General features: G+C 34.7%; 1 protein-coding gene across 1 annotated transcript; it reads right to left on the bottom strand.

Annotated features, from left to right (window-relative positions):
* Window positions 1–335: 335 nt before the first annotated feature.
* Window positions 336–6,253, bottom strand: LOC142529750 (protein STRICTOSIDINE SYNTHASE-LIKE 2-like). Its single transcript, XM_075635375.1, has 3 exons — window positions 5,880–6,253; window positions 1,462–1,728; window positions 336–1,086 (listed from the first exon to the last, which is right to left on the bottom strand). The coding sequence occupies exons 1-3, from the start codon at window positions 6,251–6,253 to the stop codon at window positions 483–485; spliced, it is 1,245 nt and encodes a 414-aa protein (XP_075491490.1). The 3' UTR covers window positions 336–482.
* Between the last annotated feature and the right edge of the window lie 6,212 nt (window positions 6,254–12,465).

Genomic DNA, 12,465 nt, shown 5'->3' with positions numbered 1-12,465 from the left:
CTAGCATGTCTCACGAATAAAAATTTATAAGACTGTCTCACAACAGAGTTGCTCAGAAAACAAGAATCCCATTTCTTGAAATTCAAGTTTTTACATCCTCCAATAACTTGATTATTGAAACCTATCAAAACATTGCACAATCTTGATTTTTTCCCCTTAAAACCACCCTGAAATTTTTCACAACAGTTAAATGATTATGTTCAGCTTGACAATTTGATTTTGGTCCGTAAATAGAAAAAACAAAATTAGTATAAAATCTAATCTTTTTAATGTAATGAACTCCAAGAAATTTCGATTTTAACCTCGAAACTCGTTTATTATTTTTCACTATAAAATATCGAAACACCGATAAACTCTTATCAAATCATAATAACAAGCGATTTTTCCAACTGTATATTTTTTCACTGTTTTTAAATATAGTATAAATTGAACCCAAACACAACTAACAAAATATATACTTAATAATCAACAAACTTTAAAGTCTAAAGAATTTGATATTTATCTGAAGAAGCCCTCGAGATCTTTTGTTTAACAACAAAAGGTCTTGTTACCGATCCAATCCACAAATTCCCATTTTCTTCCTCAACTTCACTCACATGTTTCCATTTGCTTCCCTTTGTGCCATCGAATACCTCCGCCACATTCCCATCTTCATCCAACCTTATTCCCATTCCAGGGCTCCTAACAAACCGATCCAAAAGCAAGTGTAATTTTGTCAAATCCACGGAAAATTTTACTTGGAGCTTTCCAATCCAAGGATTTGATATGACCAAATCCAAGACTTTAGTTCTCGGTGAATTGATTCCTACCCAAAACCCGCCCTTTTCATTCCTTTTGATGTTATCTGGGAACCCGGGGAACTGAGTCAAGACCTCAAGAGTCCCCACCTTCCATGTTTTGAGCCAAAATTTGAATAATTTGCAAGTAGTTGTCTCTACCAAGAGTAGGAATTCACCATTTTTGCTCAATGCCACTCCATTAGGAAACATGAGATTGCTCAAAAGTAGAGTCGTTTCCTTGGTTTTGGGATCAAATTTCATCAATCTCCCGGTGTTGTCACCACTTAAAATCACGGAAATATGGTTCCTAAAGATTTGGAATGAAGAACATTAATGAGAACTTTAGTGTGGAAGTAAAAAAAATCACAGGTTGATAGTTTATAGCTCATATCTTAGAGTTGATATCTTGTTATACGGTTTCACGGGTCTATATCTGTGAGATATGTCAACTCGATCCATATCTACCGCGAAAAATCATATTTTTTTCACGAGTCGGGTCGGGTTGAAGATTCGTCTCATAAAAATAAGCTGTTAAACGATCTCACAAGAGTTTTTTTTGCATGCCTCGTACCTTCCTATGCAACATTTTGCAAAACTCTATAAAAAATCACGCATACAATTTTGTGACATATCTCGATCTAATTAAGATTTAAAAACAATAATGATTATTATATTGGCTTACCTTCGTGAAAAACGCGTGCTGCTGTCTGTAAAATACACAAGCCCATTAGTCTGATCAATGTCCAATGAATTTACGAACCCAAAATTAACTCCGTCCACTTGTTTTGCAAGTGGAATACCCAGCCCACCATTTGGGCCCACTTCAATTAGGCCCATATAAGCATCGGCTACATAGAGATGGCCTGTTTGTTCGTTAAACCGCAGGCCCAATGGCCTCCCACAAATGTGCTCCATATACGAGTGGTCATGAGGACCTTCACATCCATACCTATCATGAAAACTTTATAAATTAGTTGTAATCTAAAAAAATTAATCAAACGCTGGGGTTTAAAAGATCACGATATTAGGATTTATGAGTCAAATTGACAGTTGTTTGATGGCAAAAACTTATGTGAGACGGTCTTACGGTCGTATTTTGTGAGACGTATCTCTTATTTGGGTAATCTATTAAAAAATATTATTTTTTATGCTAAGAGTATTATTTTTTATAGTGAATATCGGTAGTGTTGACCCGTTTCACATATAAAAATTTGTGAGACCGTCTCACAAGAGACATACTCTTGTTTGATTATCAGAGACGAATCCAGAAAATCAAATTACGCGGACAAAAGATACACTTTTAATCAAAAAATAGCATTCAAGTCTAAAAAAATTAAATAACAAACCATATACATTTTATTCAATTGGTGTTGTAACATTGAAATTAGAGCTACCGACCAACTATAAGTCATATGACGTTGTTAAATAGAGAAGAGTCGAAATTAAAGAAAGAAGTAGAAGAATTCGGATGAATTGGTTCACATTTTGTATTGTCTTCTTAATCATTTTATCATTCTAATTGCTTTATTTTTATTTTAATATATACATTAATTTTTTTAAACAATGGTTCAATCATCACGGATGACAACGAGACGAGACAGAATCAGATTTTTCATCCCCATCCCTGCTTCCAAATTGTATCACCGCCCCATATGCTTTCCCATCCCCACCTCTTTCGGGCTCGGGAAACCTCAAATCCGAACTCGCGGGGATCTAATATCCATCTCCGTTTAAAAAATAGCAATGAGAAAGGGTGATGGCAGGGGTTAGTTTCGGGAATCCTCGAACCCGAACTTCTTATTATCGGAGCGAATTCGGAGATGAAGATAATATTCTCATACTTATCCCAAACTATTTCGAAAAAAAAAAACTTGAACTCAAACCCAAAAACTAGTACTCAAACCCGTCCCGTTTCAAGTGTTCACCACATGACCCACAAGAAGAATTGTGTTCCCTACCGCGGTCTGATAATAAAAGATGCACTGACCCTTTCAAATTTTTAGCATTAGGTGTTGGGTGGGTGGTGTTGCGTTAATGGTCGGCGTGGGGGGCACACGGTGGACCGCCATCGAATTGTTTAATATTTTCTGTAATATAAGTGTTTAATAAATTTTCATTTAATATAAAAAAATTATAAATAAATAAATTATACAATTATAAAAACATAATATAGTTCATAAACCAACTTAATTCCATTCTCGTACCCTTTTTTTTAATTTGATTTTCAAATCTCTTCTCTTTACGACAAACATTTTTAAATTCCTACCTTTCGAATTTTAAAATGTCTACGTTTTATTTTTACATTTTAATTCACATTTTTGGTATTGAATTTATGAAAAGTATCTAATCACTAATATATATTTAAAATAAAATTGAACAAATTATGACTATCAACTGTTACATTTCTATTTTTATTACGTACAATGATTAAATTAGTTTGGCAAAAACTTGTGTAAGACGATCTCACGGGTCGTATTTTGTGATACAGATATCTTATTCGGGTCATCCATGAAAAAGTATTACTTTTTATGCTACGAGTATTACTTTTTATTGTGAATATCGGTAGGGTTGACCCGTTTCACAGATAAATATTTGAGATCGTCTCAAAAGAGACTTACTCAATTAATTTTAGCATTTGAAATATGTCATAGATTAGGGGTGACAAAATGCAACACGATCCGTCAACCCAACACGACCCAACACGAAAAAAATCAGGTTCGGGTTGGGGTTTTTTCGGGATTCGGGTTAGTACCATGTTAGAGGGGTTTCGGGTTGGGTCACAGGGTTGACCCGAATTTTATTTTATTTTTGAAAATATTACCTATATTTTTATATATTGTATGTTTGAACAAAATTTTTTGTATATTGATATGATAAATTTTCATCATTTAATATTTATTTTGTATATTTTTTTAACAATTATTTATTTGATTTAGTAAAATATAGTTTTAATTTTCTACAATTAAACTTTCAAATTTAAATCGAAAATTTTGTTATTATGTGTTCAAATTAAAATATTATTATTTTTTCGAATTTTTTTCATTAATTTTTTTTAAAAAAATAAATAAAATTCGGGTTAGGCGGGTTAAACGAGTTGAGTCGGATTCGTGTTCGGGTTAGGGGTTTTCAGGTTGCTTCGGGTTCGGGTTGGGTTCGGGTTGAAAAAAATAAAATAAAATTACGCGGGTTGACCCAAAACCCGACCCGATTGACACCCCTAATAGATTAACCATTCAGGACTTTTGTATTACCTTGCTACTCATGTTTATGTAATTGATTTATTTCAAAATTATAAATTTAATTTTTTTTATTATATTCTATTTTACTGAGTTCATATTATTTTTATAATAACTTCTTTGTTAGAATATATATTTACCAATATAACAATAATTACTATTTGCTGCACACTTTTATATTAATATATTCAAATTTATATTTTTATGATAATATAATTAACTATTAAATAAAACAGTCTCCCAATTGAGTTTTCTGGCGCCATCTCTAGCACATATGGATATTAAATCTTCGAATTTTTAGGTTTTGTTTGGGAGTTGGGATGAAAATGGTTTGGATAATTTTAGTGAAAGGAAAATTTGTGTAGATTTTAAAGAAAAGTTTCTTATAAAATGTGGATAGAAATTAAAGGAAAACTAAAAAGTTTCTTTCTCTTGTTTTATCTCCACTACTTCCAAACTAAGCCTAAATGTTGGGATGGCAAACCAATAGATTTTAATAAATATTTAAATAACTTAAAATCTAATATAAAGTTCTGTCATGGTTGGATGGATATTGGAATTTCAAATAAATAATAAATAAAAATCAACAAAAAAGGACTACGGATCACTGCTTTATTTTTCTATAAATAAATCTTATCTCACTATATTGAAAGATCTGGAAATGTGGCCCCCAACCTCATTATTTACAAGAAATAACGCCACATGGACCAAAATTAGATACTGATAAAAGAAACTCCGAAATATCTCTTTTTTCAAAGTATTTTTACAAAATAAATAATCTACCAGTGTGTATGGATCATGTCGATCGTTTGAAATTATTTCAAATGTATTTAAATTGTTCAAAAAAAAAAAACAAAAAAACAAATGGATTTTTCATGTGTTCAAATGTCGATAGAAAGAAGGGAAATTAGAAATCACCTTAATTAAATCGATGTGAACACAAATTAAATGCGTTTGAAATTCGTACTTTAGATCAATGCATGTTCAAATCAAACTCCTCTCGTCCAAACCAAGAAATAGAAAATTCTGACCCCTTCCCTTCCATAAAGCGACTAACTCAATTTAACAGTACTTGAATTATGCCTCAAGTGATTGAGTAATGGATTTTGCCCGACAACTAAAAAATTTCGAAAATTCCAAACTTACCAATCAACTCATAACTGTAATGAAATTAGGTTCCCACCATTTTTTAATGCGACATGGAATTCGACTCACTATATATTATTATTATATGCCCATCTAGTTTCGTTGAGTAAACGACGATATCACGGATCTTTATTGTGAGACGTGTCTATTCTACCGATATTCACGATGAAAAATAATACTTTTAGCATAAAAAATAATATTTTTTTCATGAATGACTCAAATAAGAGATCCGTCTCACAAAATACGACATGTGAGAACGTCTCACACAAGTTTTTGTCGTTTCGTTTCCATGCAGCTAACTTTTTCAATAAGAAAGATCGGTTTTTTTATCTTCCTCCTGATAAGGCGTGAAGGTAAGAAGAGACAGAAGGCTAGATATAGTTTGTTGGTTGGTTGCAAGAAATTTCTTCTTTCTTGTCTCTCAGTTATTCAACTCCTCCCTTCTTTCCTTTCTTCCCCCCTTTAACATATTATTTTTTAACATATTTTTTAATTTATACATGAATCCCTTGTAAAAAAAAAAAAACCGAAATCGATGGAGAATCCTAAAACCGCCATCAACCCCTTATCTACTTTCTTCACCGTGTGTTTTTTGTATAAACAAGAACATAATATAAGCACACCGCACGTATGTATATACCATATCTTCACGAAATGCAAAACTGATCAACATACAACACAACACGTATGGAATAATATCACCAGATTACGTACTCACCTCTCGGGCGAGGTCACGGCGAAATCCACCCAGCGGCTTTCGTTTGCTTGCCACCGAATAATCCTCCCATCAGAAACTCCGGTGTAGGGGCCGCTTCCGGTGACGTCGAACGCGAAACTCTCCGGCCCAACGGCTCCATCCGGTAGCCATATCAACTCGTGTTCATTTCCCGACAGTACTAAGGTTTCGTTCTTGAAAGAATTTTTTGTCCAAATCTTAACATTGTCGAATGACACTAAAAGGGTTGCTACAAAGACAATCGCCGTTGCAATTGAATGGAGCTTTAAGGTCATTGGTTTGGCTAAAAAAATCGGTTGGATTCTGGCCATTAAGGTCATTGGTTTGGCTAAAAAAATTGGTGGGATTCTTGCCATAGTATCCACATATATATATATATACAAACATAGTACGATCGAGACAGGAATGTAGTGGAGTTGTTTACGTTAACTTGAAACGTGAGTTAAGCCTAGTGAGTTGGCAAGGCTAAAATATGGGGGTTCATTAAACGTCGTGTCCCTAAGCTGGCCTAACATCTCTTAAAAATGTGGTACACGATAAATTTCCAGTCATCTTCAATTAATTGGCACGTAGTTATATATGTAGGGTTATGAGTAAGTAAAGCCTGAACATCCATCAGCAATTCTTTCTGAAATTCAATTTTTTTAAAAAAAATTGAATTGATATATGTTATTGAAATCCATATATGTAATTGGAAAAATTACGTTTTTGTATTGTAACTTTCATATTTTACAAATTTTTATCTTGTAACTATGTCGATTCACGGTTCTATTCCAGTAAATAGTTTTAGTAAATTTTCATCCGACACCAAACTAAAAAAAATGAGATGTCACTGAAAATTGTTGATGTGGTACCGAACACATCGATTGTGTCGATATCCACGTCATCAAGTTTAAGTGATATGACCCATAGCTACAGTGTCAATAGGCATAGCAACATTTTTGTGAAAAAGGTTAAAATGAAAAAAATTAGTTTAAATTAGTAGTTAACACCATGAACTTTAGATAACATGATAAAAATAAAAAATCTCGGAAATTACATGATAAAAAATTTAATTTTTCAAGTTACATTTTATTCCTTAACCTGGAAATTAGAGCCGGACCTGTGTTACTCTGGGCTGAGGCGATTCTCAAAAATTTGACCCAAGGGAATCTAAAAATCGAACTTAAATTACTCTAATTTCGGAAGACCAACGTTGGAAGCTACGGTAACTAGAGCCGGAAAAAAATACCGAAATTTTCGTATCTCGTGCATATCATATCGAAATATATCGTATATATCAATATTAACGGTATACCGAAAATTTCGGTACGGTATTAACCGAAATTTTCGGTATCGGTATATGTTTTTGAAATGTTCGGTTATTTGGTATATATCGAAAAATTATTATAATAAAATAATTTTGTTGTGATTGTGATGGGATTAACAATTTTTTTTAAAAAAATTCGGTATAGATGATATTATACCGATATCCTATCGAAATTGCGGTATACCGAATTTTTTTGGTAAAAACGGTATGTAATTTATGTCATACCGAAATTTCGGTATACCGATATGACGGTATATCGAAAATTTCGGTACGGTATCGGTATTCATTTTTCGGTACCGAAAAATTTGGTACGATATACGGTATTATTAAAAAAAATCGGTGTATCGTACCGAACTAGGCTTAATGGTAACCGGCCGGAAGCCGAAAAAAACTAGCGACAGCCGATTTTCTGGTTGTACCAAAACTTCACAAAATTGATATGAAAATATAGCACTCATCTCAGGATTTCCAAATCTGGGCGATTTGAAATTTTGGCCAACACCAATGGATATATCGCAGCTGAAAAGTAACGACAGTTTCATAATAAAATTTTGAAAAACACTTTAATATGGAGCCATAACATATAATATGTCAAGATCATTCCGAAAATACGATTACTTTTAACTTTTGACTACACGTTAAAACTGATCAAATGTACCGAAAATGATTGAAGCAAAAAATTGGGAAAAAAAAAAGAGAAGAGGTGTGAAGAGAAGAGATAAGTTTTTTAAATTGTCAAGTAACAATCAATAAACAACAACTGAATAATTATATATATATATATATATATATATATTATATGTGTATGTTGTTTTTTTAATTTAGCAAATGTATCGGCTAATATTATTTTAATCAACAACAATTAATTAATTAATATATAAAAGAAATTTGGACCCCGTGTTAGATGAGGATCATTGTTTATCTCCAGCCTCATAACATGTGTCCGAGCCTTGCTGGCCGAAATTTACATTAAATGAATTGGTCAAATTTTGCTATCTTTGTAATATATGGGGCCCGGGTGAAGAATTATTACAATTTGGACATATATAGGATAGAATGGGTTAGAGATATTTATGAAGGGGGATATTCTTTGGATGTGGTTTATTTTTTAATTTGGAAAATGTACAATGCGCATGTATACAAATTATACATACATATTCATGTCAATTATACTCATTTCATTTTGATTCAACGGAACTCAGGTGTATAGATCCCAATGTATGGCATAAGCACAGAACCGATTCCTAGCTAATTACCATTCTTCTCTCTACTTCACTCATAAACTTCAATGTCTTCCAAAATGTGCAGAAAGTCTCTTCGTTACTTAGGGGTATCTCCAACCCCTGCGCCAAAATAGCGTGAAGGTCTTCTCCAACGGGAGTTGCGCTATTTGCAAAATAGTGCAGCTCCAGTTCCCTCTGCGCCAAATACTCTGCGCCATATTTGGCGCAGAGAGAACCCCTGCGCTAAATACATTTAACACATAAATTTATTGAATAATATTTAAACATTAAAGCACACAGTTAAAATAAAAATACGAGTTCGATTTCATATAACTTAAATGCAAATATAATAAAAGATAAACATTTTAATAATATTCTCACAATTATTAATAATATAATATTAATTATATCAAATATAATTATAATTATATCATTAAATTTAAAAAATACACATTTAATAACTGATCAGAAAAAAATAAATAAATCAAATAAAAAAGAATATTTCGAGAATATTTTTTTTAGAGTAATATTTGAAGTAGATGAGGTGGAGATTAATATTGTATTTTGTGCAGAAACTACACTATTTTAAAATAAAGTTGCTTTAAAATAAAGTTTTGGATTGGAGATGGCCTTAACTTTACCGCAACAGCGTGAGGCTTGCCTCCAACTAACAAGTAGTGTAGCAAGGGGGAGTTTCAAAAGCGTATTTCCAAATCACGAATAAGAAATTTCCCATTTAGAAAGAACTCCAGTTTTTGTGTAAGGACCGTGTACCGTCTTATCGTAAGTCTTATGTGATTATCGATAATTCATGAATTTGTTATGTGATTATGTATATCATGATAATGAAAGTGATAAAATAAATGTTGATAATGAAATATCGTATTAGATATTGATTAATTAACATAATTGAAGTTGTAAGCGCTTAAGTGGAGAAGCCGGACGCCGATACAATACAAGGCCAATAGGTTGGACAGAACCTCTGGCCCCCGAGCGGTAGAAAATGACCGCCCGAGCGCCAGTGTATAACAAATTAGTTCTCGGACAGAAGTGTTGACGCTTGAGCGCGATATTTTACCGCCCGAGCGCCAGTGTATAACAAATTAGTTCTCGGACAGAAGTGTTGACGCTTGAGCGCGATATTTTACCGCCCGAGCGCAGCACAAACAGCACTCGGGGGCAAAACATCTCGCGCTCGGGCGCGAGAATTCTACCGCCTGAGCGCGGTGTAAGTCACACTCGGGGACAGAATGTCTCGCGCTCGGGCGCGAGAATTCTACCGCCCGAGCGCGACAGCGGTGGGGATAAGAATAAGATTTTGTTCATTTCTTCTTCACTTTCCTCGCTGCCACTTCAAGAGAATACGAAAGAATTTAATTTCTTTTGTACGAAATCAATTCGAAACGTTATCCAAACGCGAAACAAATTATATATTCGGAATCTTCGCGTCGAGAGCTTCTTTTTGAGGTAAATTTCTTCTAGTTTCAGCAGCTTTAAATATTAAAGTGCTGGAATAGCATGTATTTGAAGTCGAGATTCATATATGTGGTAGAATAACCGACAAGAAACTCATATTCGAAGTCGGAATTGAATTATATTATGATTTTGATTTGATATGAATTTTTAAAGTTTCAAAAGATATTTGAGACTTATATTGTCGATTTTGAATGATGTTATTGATTGAAATGAGTATGTTATTGATGTAGATAAATTATTATACTGATATCTTCAAGCTACATCGACTGGAACGAAGAATTGAGGTATGTTGCGACCGTGTAACATACGACAGATATCTGTATCATATGATATAGGCTGCATCATATGATATAGGTTTGATTGATTTGATTGGAAATATGTGTCTATATGCCTTATGTGATGACGTGATGTGGCATACATGACATTGTGATTGGAATACGAGTATCCCTGATTGAGGCCGGTGTGCCAGCTCGAGCATTGATTTGATAGCGATTCGTTTGATTCTGACATGTGCTCAGTGGATGGGCATTTGACCTGATACCTCCACGACATACATGCATTACATATCATATATCATCGTTTAGATATCTGTTGTATATATGATGGTTGTTCCATACAGAGCTTTGCTCACCCCCAAGGGGGGCTATTGTTGTCTTTATGTGTGGACAATGGCAGGTACTCCAGGATATCAGGAGGCCGGAGAGGGTACTTCTGGAGGGAGTCACAGTTTGAGCTGAGGTTTTATGTTTTGTTCCCAGTATATTATATATATATATATATATATATATATATATATATACCGGGGCATGTCCCGAGAATATGAGTTGTTTGTATGTGATTTGGATTTGATTACGTGTGGGCATGTTTATGATGTGAGATGAAATACTATTTTTAGTATTCAAATAAAATGTTTGGGCTCATTGTAAAGAAAATTTAAACCCGTTTTCCGCTGTAATTAATTAAACCTAATCAGATTGTGTTGTAATAACGATTAGGAGCTAAGGGCCCCACACAGAGTGGTATCAGAGCATAGCTGGGAATGCTCGATTGAGTCTTGTGTACACTTGAATAGGCACAAATGAATTGTGTGCATGTGTTTGACTTATTTGTATTACTTGCTCCTACTTGATTTAGTTTGAGTAAGTTATTGATGAGATTGATGATATGAGATGATGATGATGTGAAATTGATATTGATTTGTGATATTCATTATTGATTTGTAGATGGATCCCACAAATGAAACTGCGAGTAGCAGTACTGAGAGGATAGTTTGACAGTTTGAAGGATTGTCTATGGATGTAGTGATGGCTCGATTCCAGGATCTGAAACCACCAAGGTTCTTTGGCACTGAGAGTGCTGAAAGAGCATAGGCCTGGTTGAAGGATATTGAGCACTTATTTAATATTGTTGAATATTATAAGGCTCGGAGACTGAAACTTGATCTCTATCAGTTGAAAGGCCGAGCAAAATCTTGGTGGGAAGCCACTGAGATTGGATTGAAAGAGGCCGGGATTGAAGTCACCTGGGATGTCTTCAAGGCCCAGTTTTTTGAGCAGTATTCCCCTCCTTCTTATTATACTGCCCAAGAGAATGAATTTAATTGTCTGCAGCAGGGAACGATGACTGTTGCAGAATATGCTTCGAATTTTTCTACGTTGTTGAAATATGCCCCTCACGTAGCTGCAAATGCAAAAGCGAAATATAACATGTTTGTGAATGGATTGCATCCTGCTTTATATACTTTTGTTGTCTTTGGTTTGCCTACCAGCTACGCAGAGGCAGTTGAACGAGCCAAGGCAGCAGAGGCTGGACTTAGGAGAGGAGGCCCACAGTATACTCCTCCACCTCCAGTGTCAGCTCAGCAGCCTTCATTGCGTCCAAGAGGTAAAAAGTTCAAGAAGACTGGTTCTGCTTCTTCGTCTTCTTCGAGTTCCAGTGGATCCCAGAGAGGGAGTCCCGTGATTGCTCCTTATTGTAGTCATTGTGGGGGTAAGCATACTATCGAGCAGTGTCGAGCTATGTTTGGCACTTGTTATCAGTGTGGACAGGAAGGTCATTTCTCTCGAGTATGTCCGAATAGGGGTACGACTTCTTCTCAACCCCAACCAGGATTTAGAGGTGGCCCTAGTATGATGAGACCTGCTATTCCTGTTCCCTCTTTCCAGCAGACGAGTGTTCCACGATATCGAGGACCAGGTGGTCAGACTGCTCAAGTCCCTCCTCAAGTTCGAGTGTATGCTATGACGGAGGATCAGGCGAAAGAAGCTCCTGGTGGTGTGATTGCAGGTATTTGCATGCTTTGCGATTATCCTGCACGTGTTTTATTTGATACAGGAGCATCTCACTCATTCATATCTCATGCATTTGTTGCATCGCATAATATTATGTGTACTCCGTTGTATGATACTTTGTCGATAGCCATGCCAGCAGGAAAGATTATTTTGTCTGAGAAAGTTGTGCATAACTGTGTATTGATATACGAGGATAATGTGATATTTCTGAATTTGATTGTCCTTCCAATGCACGACTTTGATTGTATTGTTGGCATGGATATCTTGAC

This window comes from Primulina tabacum, chromosome 2 (genome assembly GCF_025594145.1).
Source record: "Primulina tabacum isolate GXHZ01 chromosome 2, ASM2559414v2, whole genome shotgun sequence".
Classification (NCBI taxonomy): Eukaryota; Viridiplantae; Streptophyta; class Magnoliopsida; order Lamiales; family Gesneriaceae; genus Primulina; species Primulina tabacum.
The sequence above is the reverse complement of the archived record's forward strand: the minus strand, read 5'-3'. Positions and strand labels throughout refer to the sequence as shown.